The 17260-nt window shown below is 58.5% G+C and overlaps 1 protein-coding gene across 7 annotated transcripts in view; it reads left to right on the forward strand.

Annotated features, from left to right (window-relative positions):
* ANKS1A (ankyrin repeat and sterile alpha motif domain containing 1A) overlaps window positions 1-11575 on the forward strand; it is a 67189-nt gene extending 55614 nt beyond the window's left edge. For 4 of the 7 annotated variants that reach the window (XM_068159837.1, XM_068159839.1, XM_068159841.1 and 1 more), the window contains 10 exons: window positions 28-180; window positions 332-439; window positions 1567-1731; window positions 2062-2187; window positions 2289-2360; window positions 3281-3367; window positions 4079-4216; window positions 4890-5060; window positions 6083-6181; window positions 6850-11575. In XM_068159837.1, the coding sequence (XP_068015938.1) occupies window positions 28-180; window positions 332-439; window positions 1567-1731; window positions 2062-2187; window positions 2289-2360; window positions 3281-3367; window positions 4079-4216; window positions 4890-5060; window positions 6083-6181; window positions 6850-6969 (1239 nt within the window). In that variant the 3' untranslated portion in view covers window positions 6970-11575. The remainder of the gene's footprint in view (window positions 1-27; window positions 181-331; window positions 440-1566; window positions 1732-2061; window positions 2188-2288; window positions 2361-3280; window positions 3368-4078; window positions 4217-4889; window positions 5061-6082; window positions 6182-6849) is intronic. The other 3 variants (XM_068159840.1, XM_068159843.1, XM_068159838.1) reach the window with 2 other exon arrangements.
* The last annotated feature ends 5685 nt before the right edge of the window (window positions 11576-17260 follow it).

Raw genomic sequence — 17260 nt, forward strand, 5'->3', positions numbered from 1 at the left:
TTTAACACCTCTCTTGTCCTTCTGCAGTTGAAGCCCCTGGGCTGTGATGGGAATAGTCAGCCCTCAGTGCCTGCCTGGCTGGATTCCCTGGGGCTGCAGGACTATGTTCAGTCCTTCCTCTCGAGCGGCTACAGCTCCATTGACACTGTGAAGAACCTCTGGGAGCTGGAAATAGTCAACGTGAGTGCTGCCCTCCTGCAATGGGGTCCTGCCCGCGGGGCTGCAGCTGCCAGGGGTTGGTGCCAGACGGGCACAGGGCTGCCCCAGGAGCGGAGGCTTCGCTCTGTGCCCAGGGCAGGAAGCCAGCAGTGACCCTGGGCTCTCCCTGCAGGTGCTGAAGGTGAACCTGCTGGGCCATCGCAAGAGGATCATTGCCTCCCTGGCAGACAGACCCTACGAGGAGCCACCAGCGAAGCCACCGCGCTTCTCGCAGCTCAGAGTGAGTCCTGGCTGCTCCTGCCTGCTGGGCAGGCCCTGTGGGGTCTGCTCAGGGTGCTTGCTTCTGCCCTGCTTCTCCTTCACCTTCCTCCCTTTCTTGCAAAGAGCTTAGCCTATGTCTGCCAGGAGTAGCTGTCCCTTTCAGCTGCGGCCCTGGGGGACAATCAGTTGGGAGTTGCCCCAAGCAGCAGGGGAGAAGCCCTTTGGTGCAGCTTCCACCGCTTGCTGTGCTGGATGAGGGTGGAGGGGAGGAGGGGCCCATTTGCAGCATCTCCTGGTGCTGCAGCTGCTGTGCTGCAGCTCTGGCTGGCAGTGGAAGGACGTCAATGGCAAATTGAGCAGAGCCCTTGAATGGGGCTGCTGCATGCCACAGCTGCCAGCTCCCTGCCTCGGCACTGGCCGCTGGGTGCTTGGCACGGCCGGGCAGTGAGTCTTGCCCAGGGGAAGAGCCAGGCTGTCAGGCAGCTGGGCTGCTCTCTTGCTGGGCCCCCAGGGCTCTTCTCCTGGGGTGGCTGATTGTCAGCAACTTTGGAGTGCTTTGCTTAGTGCTTCAGTGGAGCTTGTTCTCTATAACCACCCTGCCCACAGCTCAGCTGGCTCTGCCCTCCTGGGATGGGCTCACGGGAGGCTGTGAACTGCCTGAGAGCATCCTGGGGTGAGCCAGGGCTGTCGTGGGAAAAACACAGCAAAAGCAGTGTGAGCAGCAGGGAAAAGATGGTCAGAGGACTGGATCACCTCTGCTCTGGGGACAGGCTGAAGGAGTTGGGACTGCTCAGCCTGGAGAAGAGAAGGCTCCAGGGAGACTTTAGAGCAGCCTTCCACTACCTGAAGAGCTCCAGGAGAGCTGGGGGGAGGGACTTTGGACAAGGGCTGGGAGTGCCAGGATGACCAACCCTAATGGCTTGGAGCTGGGAGAGGGGAGATCGAGACTGAGGATGAGGAAGAAATTCTTTACAGCAGGGATCTGGAGCAGAAATGTTGTGATGGATGGCACTGAGGCAGGAGCCTGCAGAGCAGGAGCTAACCCCAGGAGCCCTGCTCGCTGCCCCCTTTGTGTGGGGCACTGTAAAGAGGAGCAAGGTGTGGGCACAGCTTACTGGGATGGTTCATGGTGTCTCCTGCTTTCAGTGCCAGGATCTGATCTCCCAGACGTCGTCACCCCTAAGCCAGAGTGACTCCTGCACAGGGAGGTCTGGGGATCTGCTGCTGCCCTCGGGGGACACTGCCAGGAGGCAGCACGAGCGTGGCACAGAGGCTGCTCCCTACTGCAAAGCCGAGCGCTACAGAGCTCAGGTCAGTGCTGGTGCCCCTGGCTGCCCTGGGGCCTCTCAGTGCGATTTCTCCCATCTCTGGAGCTAGCAAGGAGCCAAGGGGATGTGTGGAGGTGCTCAGGCACAGCCTGCTTGGGGCACTGGAGACAGCAGCTCCTTGGTGCCTCAATCTCACCTTAAACCCAGGTGGCTCCCAGCAGCCCTGGCAGCTCACCCTGCCGCTCCCTGCCAGCCCCTGCAGGCTCTGGCTGTCACCAACCTTGGTCACATCAACCCAGAAAGCCCCCCGAGGTCTGTGTTTCAGGGCAGGGGGTCCTGCCGTGGCTTCACTTCCACGCCCCAACCCTTGCAGGAGGAGCAGCGGGAGCCCAGGCTGACGCTGCGCCCCCCGAGCCTGGCCGCGCCCTACGCGCCGGTGCAGAGCTGGCAGCACCAGCCGGAGAAGCTCATCTTCGAGTCCTGCGGCTACGAGGCCAACGTGAGTGGCTGCTGCCTCTGCCACCCCCAGGCTCCTGCCCCCGCTCGGGGCTGCCAGGGCGTCCTGCCTGAGCCTTCCATCTTCCTCCCTCTCCCAAGCAGTACCTGGGCTCCATGCTGATCAAAGACCTCCGTGGGACCGAGTCCACGCAGGACGCCTGTGCCAAGATGAGGGTATGGGGGCCACGGGCGGGGGGGGCGCCGGCAGCCTGTGGTGGATGCTCTGGAGAGGGGGCTGGGGGAGCTCGGTGAAGCTGTGGGTCCCCAAACCCTTCAGGCTGTCAAGCAGGGGCCCAGGCCACTGCCAGGCTGTGCCATGTCACTGGTGACTGCCCCAGCACCTGGCCCCGTAGCTGGGAGGTCTCTGCAGTGGGGAGGGGGATGCTGGGGTCACTTCAGGTCCCTTTCCAGAGAGGCAGATTACATTGGGTTGGAAGGGACTCTCAAAGGGCCTCTTGTCCAACCCCCCCTGCAGTTACAGGGACACCTCCAGCTAGAGCAGGCTGCACAGGGCCACATCTAGTCTGATCTTGAATGTCTCCAGGGATGGGGCCTCAACCACAGCCCTGGGCAGCCTGTGCCAGAGTCTCACCACCTTCTGAACAGTCCCTCCCCAGCCTTGCTGGAGGTCCTCTTCACATACTGAAATGCAGCTCTAAAGTCTCCCTGGAGCCTCCTCCAGGCTGAACAGCCCAAATTCTTTCAGCCTGTCCCCACAGTGGAGGTTCTCCACCCTTCTGATCATCTTTGTGATCCTCCTCTGGACCCTCTCCAGCAGGTCCCTGTCTCTCTTGTGCTAAGGGCCCCAGAGCTGGGCAAAGCACTCCAGGGGAGGTTTCTCTCCAGAGCAGAGGAGCAGAATCACCTCCTGTGGCCTGCTGGCCAGGCTGCTTTTGTTACAGCCCTTCTGGGCTGCAAGTGCCCATTGCTGGCTCCTCTCCAGCTTCTCATCCTCCAGTACCCTCTGATTCCACCAAGCAGCAGCTTTCCTTCTGGTCCAGGACCCCTTTGTGGGTCTCTGAGCTGGGTTGGGTGGTGATGAGGGAGGGAGCATTCATCCACAAGTGGTCACTTGGATGTCCTTGTTTCTGAAGAAATCCACAGAGCATATGAAGAAGATCCCCACCATAATCCTGTCCATCACCTACAAGGGGGTGAAGTTCATTGATGCCTCCAACAAGGTGAGCTTCAGGTGGCTCCAAGCTGCTGTCTGGGAGGGGGCTGCAGGGCACAGTCACACTTGGCTTTAGAAGCCACAGCTGGTGCTGAGGAGCTGCCAGGGAGGTGGTGGTGGCAGGCAGGATGTGGTGGAGCATGGTGTCGGGGCTGGGGCTGGGGCTGGGGCTGGGGCTGGCCTGGCTGGGGCTGGGGCTGGCCGGGCTGGGGCTGGGGCTGGCTGGGCTGGGGCTGGGGCTGGCCGGGCTGGGGCTGGGGCTGGCCTGGCTGGGGCTGGGGCTGGCTGGGCTGGGGCTGGGGCTGGGGCTGGCCTGGCTGGGGCTGGGGCTGGCCTGGCTGGGGCTGGGGCTGGGGCTGGGGCTGGGGCTGGGGCTGGGGCTGGGGCTGGGGCTGGCCTGGCTGGGGCTGGGGCTGGGGCTGGGGCTGGGGCTGGGGCTGGCCAGGCTGGGGCTGGGGCTGGCTGGGGCTGGGGCTGGGGCTGGGGCTGGGGCTGGCCAGGCTGGGGCTGGGGCTGGCTGGGGCTGGGGCTGGGGCTGGGGCTGGCCTGGCTGGGGCTGGGGCTGGCCTGGCTGGGGCTGGGGCTGGGGCTGGGGCTGGCCGGGCTGGGGCTGGGGCTGGGGCTGGGGCTGGGGCTGGCCTGGCTGGGGCTGGCCGGGCTGGGGGACCCCCTGGCCATGCCCAGAAGGCTGAGAGGGGCTCCCTGGCTGACCCTGCAGAATGTCATCGCCGAGCACGAGATCCGGAACATCTCCTGCGCTGCTCAGGACCCCGAGGACCTCTGCACCTTTGCCTACATCACCAAGGATCTGCAGACCAACCACCACTACTGCCATGTCTTCAGCACTGTGGATGTGGTGAGTGCCCACTCAGGGTCACCACAGCCCTTGCAGTTCTGGGCAGTCACAGACTGGCACTGGGCTGTGCTGGGCCTCTTTCACCTGGTCCCACTGTTAAGTACCTGAGTCCTGGCTGCCAGTGCTGGCACCTGGCAGCTCTGTGGACAGTGCCTGGCAGCTCTGTGGACAGTGCCTGGCAGCTCTGTGGACAGTGCCTGCCTTCACTGCTGCACTGCCCAGTGCTGAATAAAGCAGGGCAGGAGCTTTTCCCTGCTGGGGAGTATGCCAGGAACAAACCTCGAGCCCCCCTCAGTTGGAGTGAAGTGTGCTGATGTAGCAGCCTCTGAGCTGGCTGCAGAGTGGAAGCAGAGCCTGCTTTTGTCCTGGGGCTAAACCACCCTGGGGGTGTTTTGTGCTTCTGTCTCTTCACAGCACAGCTGCTGAGCGATGCTGGCAGGGCTGCCGCTGGTGCCCCCAGCCAGCGCTGTCTGAGCACAGAGGCAGCTCACTGCTGCTGTGGCTTCTCCACAGGGCAGGAGCTCAGTAGCTTTGCCAGGGGGACAGCAGGATGTGACCTGCAATGGAGAGCTGATGGCTCTGCTAAGATCTGCATCTCCAGAGCAGGCTGCAGAGCACAGGAGCTCTGCTGGCCCACACCTGAGGGCTCCGTTTCTCTGTGTTCTCTCCCCAGAACCTGACCTATGAGATCATCCTCACACTGGGGCAGGCATTTGAGGTTGCCTACCAGCTGGCCCTCCAAGCCCAGAGAGCAAAGCCTCTGGGTGCTGCAGCAGGAGAAGTCATTGAGACAAAATCTTCCAAACCGGTGCCTAAGCCCCGAGCTGGCGTGAGGAAGGCTGCAGTACGTACCCAGGGGCACAGCCTGAGCTGGCACCAGCCCCCAGGGCCTGGGGGCACAGACCTGCACAGGCTGGGGAGGGGTCTGGAGAGCAGGGCTGGGGAGGAGCAGCTCAGGGACCTGGGGGTGTTTAGTCTGGAGAAGAGGAGGCTGAGGGGAGACCTTCAGGCTGTCTACAGCTCCCTGAAAGGAGGTTGGAGCCAGGTGGGGGTTGGGCTCTCCTTGTCTCAGGTGGTAGGATGAGAGGAAATGGCCTGAAATTGTGCCAGGGAAGGGTTAGGATGGGGGTGAGGAAAAACTTCTTCACTGCAGGAGTGGTCAGGACTGGCAGAGGCTGCCCAGGGAAGTGGTGGAGTCACTGTCCCTGGAGGTGTTCAAGAAAGCTGTGGCCATGGCAGCTGGGGTTGTGGTTTAGTGGCCATGGTGAGGTTGGGTTGGTGTTGGACTGGATGCTCTTGGAGGCCTTTCCCAACCCAAATAATTCCATGGTTCTATAAGGTGCCTGCAGCTTCAGGCACCACTGATACTGCAGTGCCTGTGGCTCTGCTGGCAGCCCTGCTACCATGTTAGGGCTTCCCCTGGTGGGATGAGGGCAGACAGAGGTGGGAATCACAGAGTGATAGAATTGTTCAGGCTGGGAATGAGCTGCAAGATCATCCAGTCCAACCAATAACTTAGCCTGGGTGGGAAGGGCCTGGGTCCAGCACAGCTTCCATGTGCAAACCCTGCAGAGCTGCAGCAGGGTCAGGAGGGAACCTGTGGTTTCCCAGAGCCTCAGAACATTAGGGGTTAGAAGGGACCTCCAGAGATCATCCAGTCCAACCCCTCTGCCAGAGCAGGGTCAGCCAGGGCAGCGCACACAGGAACACTTCGAGGTGGGGCTTGGAAGTGCCTGAGGTTTGCAGTACAGGAGAGGCCCTGCAGCCAAAGGCAGCTGGGACTGGAGCTGCTGAGGAGCAGGGCACAGCCCCTCTGCCTGCCTAACCTCTCCTCTTGTCTGTGTTGTGCTTGCTCCCCCCGCCCAGGTGCCGCTCCCCCCCGCCTCTGGCTGTTGTCTGTGTCACACCTGCACAGCTCACCGCCCCTCCTACCTGCCGCTGCAGTCTCTTAGCCCTGGAGCCAAGGTCTTTGCCCTCCTTCCTGCCACCTTGCATTGCCAGCCGACCTCAGGCTGCCCCAGCCAGTGCCAGCTGCCTGCCCCCCTGCTTCCCGCACCTCCTGCCCTGCTGCCCTGTGCCCCTCTCCTGGCTGCTCCTGCCAGGGCCCTGCTGTGGGCTCAGCTGAGCCCCAGGGACCAGCCACTCATCTGCAGCTGATGCAGAGTGGCTCCTGGCCTCAGCGAGCCAGGATACTCTTTCTGGTGCTGTTAACCTTCCTGTAGGAGCCTGATTCAGGAGGACAATATGAAAGAGCTGTGCTTGGGCAGGAGAGTAAATCATGCAGGAGCTCACCTGCCAGGAGCTGCCTCCCTCCCTCTCCTCTGCCACTTGTAATTTATGGACCCCTCTGTACAGCACTCAGCCTTCTGTGCTTTGTGGGCTGAAGTGAAGCTCAGTGTCAGGGGCCTGGGAGCCATCTCAGGGTCCTGGGTAGAGCTTGGCATGGTCAGAGACACTGTGGCTGTGAGGAGTTCCAGTGCCTCCCCCGTGAGAGCTGCTGCCCTGCACACCTGTGCAGCTCTGGGCAGGGCAGCGGGCAGGGCAGCAGGCGGGGCAGCAGCCTCTCCCTGCTTCCAGGCTCCCAGCAGCACAGCTGGTGACCTAACCTGCCCTTTGCTCTCCCTCTTTTCCAGCTGGAGCCCCCTGAAGTGGACCAAGATTCCCAGTCCCATGCCAGCGTCTCCTGGGTCGTGGACCCCAAACAGGACTCCAAGCGGACCCTCAGCACTAAGTATGAGACCACTATCTTCTAAAGCACCCTGTGCCCACCCCGTCTAACCGTGCCTTTGCCAGCTGATCTCTGCTCCTCTAAGCTCCCTCCTGCTCCGGCTGCTCGCTGGGCCCCGCCTGCTCGCTGGGCCCCGCCTCGGCGCCGCTCCAGGCAGCAGCACTTAGGAGACTGTAGGACCTTAACCAGCTTTTGTACCTGAGCACCACTGAGCACTGTGAATCCTCCTGACTCGGGAAGAAGGGTGACAGGGTGACAGGCACCGGGGGCGGGGGAGCAGAGGGGTGCCGGCTGGGGCAGTCGGCGATGTGGATCCAGGAAGCCGCCGGCCGTTCCCATCTGTCCCCTTGCTCTGGCACTGTGAATCCCTGGGGCAAAGTGACACTCCCCAGGCTTTTTTCCTCCCCCCCTCACCTTCTTATCCTTGGACTGATGGAGACTTCTTGTCTCTGTGGTGCACACACTCCCTCCTCCTCCTCCATCCTCTTCCTCCCGAACGAGCCACGGCTGCGTACTGTTGCAGTGACCTCACCTGTCCTGCCTGCCGCTGGAATCGACACTAACCACTGTGATGCTGTCTGCAAATAACAACCTTCACCAGATCTCCTCACGGGGGCCCTTGCCCACCATCTCTCCCCTCAAAGCCTGAAGCAGGAATTCTGCCCCGAGGGGACTGCTGGTTTGGGCTGGCTGTGATCGTTCCCACTGTGAGGTCGGGCCCCTCTCCGAGGGCAGCTGCGCTTCTCGTTGCATGCATTTCGGTTTCCCCAGGAGGCTTTCCCCCCTCCTAGTCCCGTTTGTCATCATCCCCATGAGCTGTGGGCCCAGCCCTCACTTGGCAGAGTGTGAGGAGGTTAAGCTTTGGGAGGCACACGTTGTGAGCCCCGTGCTGGGGAGGGGCTGGGCACTGGGAGCAGACGGAGCTCCTTCTGCCCACCCCACAGCTTGTTTGCCATCTCCAAACCAGTGCACAATAAGGGCTATGGGGCTCATGAAACATCTGTCACCTTCCCTGCTGGAGAGCCAGGGATGGCCCTGTGGGGGGCTGCCCCCGTGGCCGTTCCTCCTGTGCTTGCTTTTCCTCTGGGGAAGTCTCCCTGTGGCTCTCTGCCTCAGTGGAAGCAGCTTTTAGTTCCAGAATGTGACTGGGAATTGTTTGCAGGAGACCACAGGGCACTTGGCACAGGTTGGAGCATGTCCAGGATGCCATGTGGTGGTTCACAGCCCCATGAAAGCTGCAGTGTGTCCTTCAGAGGGGAACCGAGCTAACAGCAGCACTGGGAGCGCAGTGCCTGGCTGGAAGTGTGCAGCTGCCCATGCTGACTGCAGAGGGTCTGAGCTGCCCTGCTCTCATCCTGCTTTCAGCTGAGAGAGGCAGGATCCTCAGCACCTCCTGAAAGGATTCCCTTCCAGCATGTGCCTTTGTAAGGTGACCATCCAGAGCTTGCTGGCATCACAGGCAGCCCTGCCTAATCTGCAGAGCTTCTGCTGTGTGTCCATAACCCTCACAGCTGTGTCCCATCTCTGCCTCATCTTCCCCAGCCCTTATTTCCCTGTGCCTCAGCACTCATTCATTCCATTCTCTTCCTTTCTGTTTGCCTCTGGGAAGCTGATCTGCAGGCAGCTGGCTCCGACCATGGAGATGTAGTAACGGGGCAGAGACCTAAGAAGCAGAGTCCTGCTGACAGGAAGATCATCTCCACCTGGCACTGGCGGCCACCTCGGAGGGGGTGCATGGCTGCTCAGTGAGGGCTCCCAAAGCAGAGGGGGAAGAGGGATCCCAGCCCCCAGCTGAGACAAGCAGCTCCCTCCATGTCTAGCAGAGGACAGCTGAGCCTTCTGGGTGTGATGTCACCTCTGCTAGCCTGAGACAAATGCCTTGTAACCCATCTCCTCTTTATCTTCACATCAGAAATGACGCAGGGCAAATCCAGGTCCTGGCTTAAATGTAGCGCTGCAGGTTTGGGGTGAGGAGCACCAGCACTGATCCTTGTTGACTGAGAATCCACGCAGCCCAGCAAGGGGTGCAGAGAAAGGCTTAGCAGTGGGAGTGGTGTGTGCATCTCTCATGGTACTTCAAGTGGCTTCAGTTCTGGGTGAAGAGTAGAGGAGGCCAAATTCCTGGCAATAACTTCCTGCAGCAGGAGAAGCCTGCGGGGGGGCAGCAGCCTTTGCTCCTGGTGCTGCTCCAGGATTTCCTAGCAAATGGAAATAACCTAAGGAAGAGTTTGCAAAGGACCCTTCAGCCCAGAGTGGCTGTGGCCAAGCATTCCCTGTGGTACAAAGCTTGCTGCCCCTCCAGAGAGCTGCTGCCCTGCAGTTCTTGATGTTTCCAGGGCAAGGACACAACCTTCCTGTTACGTACCGAGTCCCTTCCCCAGCCCCCTGTGCTCCCAGCTCCTTTTCAAACCCAGTTATGTCCTTCAAGCCTGGGGGCCTTTGGTTTTTAAAGTGTATTCTATGGTGACTTAGCACTTTTTGATACTAGCTCGTTATTTAATTAGTGCAACAGCTTCAGAAGATGAACCAAGGAGGAGTTAAACGTTGGGCATTATCCTGAAGCACTCCCTAGCTGAGGAGGGAGCCTCTCAACCTGAGCAAGGTCTGAGTCCCTTATCCCCAAAGGTGCTGTGTGCTGCCCCTTCTGTGGGGTGACCAGAGTGTGCCCCAGGAGGTGTCTGGCAGTGACTGATGTTCTCACAACAGTTTCCCTCGAGGGAGAGATCTCAAACTGGTTCTGATTCTAATTCTTCAGATGCAAAAAATCTCAACAGGCATCGTGATGGTTGAGGGGATGCCCTGCTGGGGGCGCCCTGCTGGGGGTGCCCTGGTAGGGATGCCCTGCTGGGGGTGCCCTGCTGGGGGCGCCCTGCTGCTTTACTGTTCTGACGTGCCCCAAGAGTTCCTGCCTGGCTCCACTGCTGCTGTATGTCAGGATTTGGTGCGTGCCTCTCAAGCCAGCGAGGCTGGGAGAGGAGTGAAGCAGGAGCCCGGGGCAGGAAGCTGTGCCTGGGGGCAGTGGAGGTTGCTGCACGCTGATGAATTTGGAAAGCTGACATTCCTTGTCCTGCCAATGTTGCAATCCCTGCTGGTGTAAGTGTAAATATTTGATGTGCTGGTAACAAATCTTGGAGAGATTGCATCTTGAACCTCTGCTTGGGAGGAGGACAGCCCTCTCTGGGTGGTGGTTTGGGGTTTTTTGGATGCATGAGCTCTTGAGGGCTGGCTTGGAGGTGATGTGGTGATGGAGACTCCAAGGGACTGGCTTGGTGACCCTGGTGGTCCTTCCCCAGTCCTGGGCATAATCCTATGGCTGTCTTCAGTGACTCAGCAGCTCCTTAGCCAGAGCTTCTCACCTCGTACAAGGCAGTTTGGGCAGTGCCTCCCCCTCTCGCTCCGTGGCTTTTCTCAAGGTACTTTGTGTGCTGGAGCCTGGCCCTGGGCCCTGCCAGCCACTGGCTCACAGCTGCCATGGGGTGTTGGGGCTCTTCCTCCCCACTGGGTCCTGTGGCTTCTGGAGGGAAGTGCCCTCAGCGTCTGGTGCTGAACACGACTCTGAGTCCAAGGGCAACTGCTGTGCTGCCCTGGGCCTGGCTCCCCCTGTAGGGCCAGGCTCTGCTTTGCATGGCCTGACCCCAGGACCGCTGACCCCAGGACCGCTGACCCCAGGACCGCTGACCCCAGGACCGCTGACCCCGGAGCAGTTTTGTCTTTTTTGTACAGGAGGGGATGAGTTTTTTGTTTTGTTTCCCCCAAACTGAAGCTGCTTTATCCTTTTGTATTTAAAGAAAACAAACCCTGCAACACCTGATCTTAGCTCTTCAGCTGCCTCTGACCTTGCTCTGGGATTTCTTGTTAGAAGAAATTCTCTTTTTAGAAGAAATTATGCAACTTGTGTGGGGTGCACAGCTGACCCCCTCCCCCAAGATGTGGCTCCTACCATGACCTCTCATGACAAGTTTGGACCTTCAGGAGGCTGCTGAGCCACAGACCAGATGCCAAATAGTCCCTCCCAACACATTCTGGGTGCAGCTGCAGGGGGGCAGTGGCTTCAAGGCTCTCTGCCCCACCTGAGCAGGCTCCAGCAGCAGAACTCCCTCAAGCTTCCCTCTGCAGCCCTTCCCTGAAGAGCAAGGTCTGCAGTTGGCTCTGGATGCAGAGGTCCTCTTTGAGCTCTGCCTTTGGCATTCCTGGTCGATCTGTCTGTTGCAAGAGGAGGTAGCTGTGCTGCCCTGGCAGCGTGGATGTAGCTCAAACCTTTTCCCAGCCACGGCGGGTGGCCGAGGGCGCCGCGCGGGGCGGAGCAGCCGCGGTCAGTTTGCAGTGTGGACACTTGTGCTAGTTGTGGCGTCTGGCAGTGGGACTGATTTGTAATACAAATGTTATTTAATCTGTCTGTATTTTGATACTTGAATTTCCTTTTATTCCCTGTACATACCACTGTTAACCTGTTCAAAATCTGTCTGGATTTTACACACTTGTGGTACCAAACGCGACGACCTGTGCAAGGCCTCGACGGACCTCACGACAACAAGGCGAGACTGTAGATACTCCTGGGCTTCCAGCATCGTTTTGTTGTTCTCATGACTGTACACCTTAGAGCAGGCTGAATAATAAACAGCTTCCACACACCCTGGCCTTGCTGGCACTCTCAGCCCCTGCCTCTCTGCTCCTCTCCTGCTCCTCCCTCTTGCAGCAAGGCTGGGGCTGTCCACCTCACAGAACTGCAGAAGGGTTGGGGTTGGGAAAGCTCTCTGAGACCGACCCAGGATCCCCATGGCCACCAAACCCTGTCCCTATCTGCCATGGCCACACCTTTCTGGAACCCCTCCAGGGATGGGGACTCTGCCTCTTCCCTGGGCTGCCTCCTCCAGTCCCTGACCGCTCTTGCAGCAACCCTCCCCTGGCACAATCTCAGGCCCCTTCCTCTTTCTCTATCACCTGAGGCTTGGGAGAAGAGACCAAAATCCCCACCTGGCTCCAACCTCCAGGGAGTTGTAGAGAGCAATGAGGTCTCCCCTCAGCCTCCTCTTCTCCAGGCTCAATACCCTCCACGTCCCTCAGCTCCTCCTCCCCAGCCCTGTTTTCCAGGCCCTTCTCCACCTTTGTTGCCCTTCTCTGGGCCTGCTCCAGCAATTTAAGAAGGTAAGAGGAGAGGGGTGAAGGTAGACAGCTTGGTGGTGTTCAGTTAGCTCAGTCTGTACCTGCACTTTGTGCAGCAGCTTCATCAATCACCTGCATGAAGGGACAGAGGAGACCCTTAGCCACTTTGCTGACGACCCTCAGGCTGTGCTGCCATCCTGTGAGACCTGCCCGGGGTGCGGAGCTGGGCAGAAGGGAGCTCAGCCAGGGCAAGTGTAGGGATTTACCTTGCCTGCCACAGCAGCAGCGGGAAGCTTCTCTGAGGAAGAGCTGAGGTTCAGCTGCACTTGGAGCACATGGAAAATGCTGGCAGGGGGCAGCAGTGCAGGTGAGGCAGAGGTGTGAGCTGTAGGCAGGGAGGGGGAAGGCTCCAGTGCCGCTCCAGAGCCCCCCCATCGGTGAGTCATGGCTGCCAGGGACTGCCTAGCCTGGGGTTTGTGGAGGTTTGGTTTGGGCTCTTCTGAGCCTTCTGAATTGCATCAAAACCAAGCAGCCTGCTCTGACAGGGAATGAAGGATCCTACATAAACGGTGTGGTGGAGTCCAGCTTGGCTGGGAGGATCCTCAGCTAGTTGAAGCAGGGGGTGGGATGAGCCTCACCTCGTTTCCATAGCTGATCAAAGCTGGTCCTCCACGTGGAAATCAGCTCCTGCAGCACACGAAGTGCCCATGGCACCGCAGCCTGCCACGGGGCAGCCTTCAGAGGACCAATAAATGGTCAAAACAAGCAGCTCTTACCCAAACCATTTTAATACATATTTGCTGGAGCATCATTCCAGGGCCCTTGGTTAGCTGGATACCAGGCAGGGTGCCCTCCAGGGATCAATATCATTTAAAGACCTTAGCATGGTGCTTCCCCACAGCCAGGGGCTGAAGCTCTCCCTCTGCATCCCAGCCTGGAGATGGTGCCACTGCCAGGGACTCACCTGGGGCTACTCAGCTTGCAGGGAGCAGGAGAGGTCTGAAAAGATTTGTCAAGGCAATTGCTGCTCGGGAGTGTTTCAGTGTGGAAGAGGCAGCTCCTAACCCAGCTCCCCTGAGCTGTGGAGGGGCCAGACACTGAACTCCTCCCCTCAGGCAGCAGCCTTCACTCAGTGCAGGAAGTTTGTTTGCTCTGCTGGTCCTGCACACCACAGGGTCATAGCCAAACCCTAAGGTGTGGGCTCCTGGAATGGTGAGGAGCAGCTTGCAGCATCACCTCCACACTGCACTACCTGCTGCCAGGACAGGGCTGGGCTGCTGAGACTGGAATGCAGAGAATATCTAAGTCCATGGAGGGTTCCAGTCTCCAAGAAGCCACTTTAATGGAGGTTGATGAAGGAAAGAGGCAGACAGGGAGAAGTCCTCTGCAGCCTAACAAAACAAATGGAGACATCTGCATCAAATGCAGGTTTTCCTTTTAAAATGTGCCTCCTAACAACGTTTTGCTCATTACTCTGAGGATCTCCAAACCCTTTGAACTGGTGAGACCTGACAGTTCCTCAGGAGAAAGCTCTTAGTTCTGTGCATGCAGAAAGTGAAGCACATTAAATAACCTCTTCTGCAAGGCACTCTTCTGCAGTGGAGAGCCTTGAGGAAGGCACCCAAGAGTCCTTCAGCCTTCAGAGGCATTTCTCTCATCTCTTACTGAGCACAGGATGAAAGCATCCACTTGGAATACTCAGGATCCCTGGTAGTATTCAATGGCTCCTGCAAAAGTACCATTTCTCCTCTCACTTACTGGGCAGCTTACCCAAGAGCTCCTGGACGCTCTTTCACTCATTCTGGACGACCTGGTCTTGCTCTGAATGTTTGCTGTAACGCGACAGAGAGAGGCCAAACCTGGATATCTGTTTATAGTTCTATTTACATTGTTTGTGTTTGCAGTGTTTATACACACACCCCTGTCTGGCAAGGAGCTGCCCCAGTTTGGAAGCACTGCTGGGTACCACTCCGTGCACAGGGGACAGTTTGGGCACCCCCAGTTCTTTCCTGCTGCCGGTTCATGGAAGGAGCTGGGGCAGAGCCGGCTGCAGAAAACCAGAATAAAAGTAAGCAAAGGGATGATGACCGCGGCCGGAGAGCAGAGGGCTGAGGAAAATGCGGGAGGTTAATGACAAAGGGACACCGCGCAGCTGCGCTTGCACCTCGCCTTCGGCCCCCCAGCGGCCGATCCCGCGGAGCGCTGCTGCCCTCTAGTGGCGGCCGTGCCCGCCCGGGGATAGGGCCACAGCGCGCAGCCATTAACGGTGAACCGGGCGGGTGCGGTGCGGGGGGACGCTGTTCTGTGCGGACCTGGCCGTGCTGGATTAATGGTTGGACTCGACGATCTTAAAGGTCTCTTCCAGCTGAAATGCTTCGGCGATGCCGTACGAACCACTCCGGAAGTGCCTTTTCAATGTCTGATGCCTCAGAGGCACGACCAAAGCTGCTTCTGGTGGCTTCTGCGTGCAAAACACACCGCCAGGCATGGGAAGCGAAGGCAATGAGACCCTGTGCCTGTGGTGTGCGAGTCGCGTTTGCATGTGAGGAGCATCCATGCAGAGGGTTCATCCACCCAAACCGTGCACATCCACACACCAGGGCACAAAGAGGCTTTGAGGGGTGGCTGCCCTGCTCAGGGACAGAGGAAGGGGCTGGCAGCAGCTTGTGTGCAGGAAAGCAGCTGATCATGAGAAGTAAAACCACTAAACTCATCATGGGCCCAATCTGGCCCAAATTCTGTCCAGGAATCCCCCTGGTGCTCCCTGTTTGGTTTTGTGCAATACCAGACCTGGTTTCTGATCTTCAGCATTGTGTGAGGAAGCTGAGGATGAGAAAGCAGCATTTACAGAGAATAAAGCAGCAGTGCCCTGGTGGTGACTGCAGTTTGCTGCTGTCCCATGTCAGAGCAGGTATGGCTGCTCCCAGCCTCCAGCTCCTGACCCCAGAGGAGGCAGCTCTCTGTATTTACATCCTTAGCCATTTGCCCTGCATTCGTTTCCTTCCCCATGGGACTGGTGTCATGAAGAGCTGTAGCAGCAGAACGGATTTTTAATGCATTTCCTCCAGATTTCTGTGAGAGAATCCAATTCCTGGGTGGCTTTAACTTGCCACAAATGCAGATGACCCCAGGAGCAGGGGTAATAGGCAGGGTGGGGCTTTTTTAATCTTCTGTTTTAATGAGCTTCATCCATCTCTCTGATTAGATTAATCTCATTTATTTTAGCCAAGCTGAAATCCCCACAGAGGAAATTGGGATTTTGAGTCTTTCAGGGTGAGTGCTTGAGTCAGGCAGCCAACTCCCCAGGGGCACTTCCAGTTTGCCCTTGTATCACCTTGGAAATTTGTAACCCTGATGATCACATTGGGAAGGGATCAGAGGAGCTGTGAACCTGCCTGCGTCCCCAGTGTGCCATGGAGAGAACCATTGAATGGTTTTGGTTGGAAAAGGCTTCTAAGATCCTCCAGTCCAACCTTTCTCTAACTCTGCCAAGGCTGGGGCTAATCCATGGCCCTCAGCACCACAGCTCTGTGGCTTTGAAACCCCTCCAGGGATGGTGACTCCACCACTGCCCTGGGCAGCCTGGGCCAATGTCTGAACACTCTTTCCATAAAGAAATTATTTCTCATGGCCAACCTAAACCTCCCCTGGTGCAACTTCAGGCTATTTCCTCTCATCCTATCACCTGTTCCTTGGGAGAAGAGCCCAACCTCCACCTCACTCCAACCTCCTTTCAGGGAGCTGTATAGAGCCAGAAGGCCTCCCCTCAGCCTCCTTTTCTCCAAGCTGAGCAACCCTCAGCTGCTCCTCTAGACCTTCAGGCTCTATTGCCCTCTCTGGACCTGCCCCAGCACTTCAATGTCCTTCTGGAGAGAGGGCCCCAAAGCAGAACCTGGTACTCAAGGTGCTGATCCAGGCCAGGGTGCTGGTGGCCTTCTTGGCCACCTGGGCATACGCTTGGCTCATCTTCAGACAGCTGTTGACCAACACCCCCAGGGCTGGGGTCGAGAGCCCCTGTGTCCCTGCTGTGTCTCAAGCAGCTCCCCTAGGTAACCAGAGCAGCCTGATGGGGAGGGCTCAGCTTTCCAGAAAGGCTCCAAGGCTCCCATTGTGCCAGCAGGAGCAGGGCTGCTCCACGGCTGCAGTATCCTCACCGGTGGGACAGATGAGCTCCTGCAGCCCCACCGGCAGTGGGTGGGAAGTGCCTGCTGGTTCCAACAGAAACAGCTGGAGGGAGGATGGAGGCTTTGTGTGGGAGCTGAGATGTTTGTCCAAGCCTCCGGAACCTGAAAGTCCTCATTGAGCAGAGCCACCCCGGCTGCGGAGCCAGGCACTGTTTGCACAGCCCTGTGCCAGCACGGGCAGCTGCGAGCAAACGTCCACTGTGCCCTGCTCCAAACCTCCTGGGAGTGAAGCTTGGTGAGCACAGAGCATCCAGCTGGGAGATGAGCTGGGACCAGCCACCAAAGGTTGTCTGTGCCCAACCCCAAACCCTACCCCAGCTGCTGTCACAGCTCCCTGCTTCCAAAACAGAGGGGATTTGGAGCTTACAAGCTACAGCTTTGGCTCTGTTAGAAAATTTCCTCCTCAGAGGAGGAAAATCAGGGCAAAAAGTGTTAGCAGGTGTTGCAGGAGGGTGTGGAGGGGAAGGCAGTTTCCCTCTGCCCCATCAGCCAGCAAAGCTGTTTCTGCAGGAGCTCCTGGCCAGCAGACAGAGTTGGGATTGTTCCTGTGCTGGGCAGGCGGCTGGATCCCGAGGAGCTCCCAGCTTCCCTGCAGGGCAATGAGGTGGTGTTGTCCACCTTGTCCAGGTGAGAGGATGCCTTGGGGTTGGGTCTGTTGGGATTTTTGAGTCTTTCAGAGAAGAAAGTGCCTGCTGTGGGGGTGGCTCTGGCATGGGGGTACAAGGTGTGTGTCTGTGGCACACTGCACGCTCCACCAGCAGCTGCAGAGGCTGTGAGTTCCCCCTCCTGAGGTGGTGTCTGACCTTTCCATGAGGCATCCCACATGCATGAGCTGGCTCCTGCTACCTTGGCCATAGTGCATGTGTTTGAGCTGTGAGGACCATCCCTGGCCCTGCCCAACCTCCTGTGGCCAGTGCCTGCTCTTGGGGCATTTCAGACTCACCTCAGCTGCATACTCAGGGGGTGGGGCGGTGCTGGGTAAACTGAGGCTTAGAGAGGTTTGGCTCCTGATCACATAGGCAACATGGC

Source organism: Melanerpes formicivorus, unplaced genomic scaffold (assembly GCF_026170545.1).
Source record: "Melanerpes formicivorus ecotype bairdi unplaced genomic scaffold, bMelFor1.0.p_v2 SCAF_46, whole genome shotgun sequence".
NCBI lineage: Eukaryota > Metazoa > Chordata > Aves > Piciformes > Picidae > Melanerpes > Melanerpes formicivorus.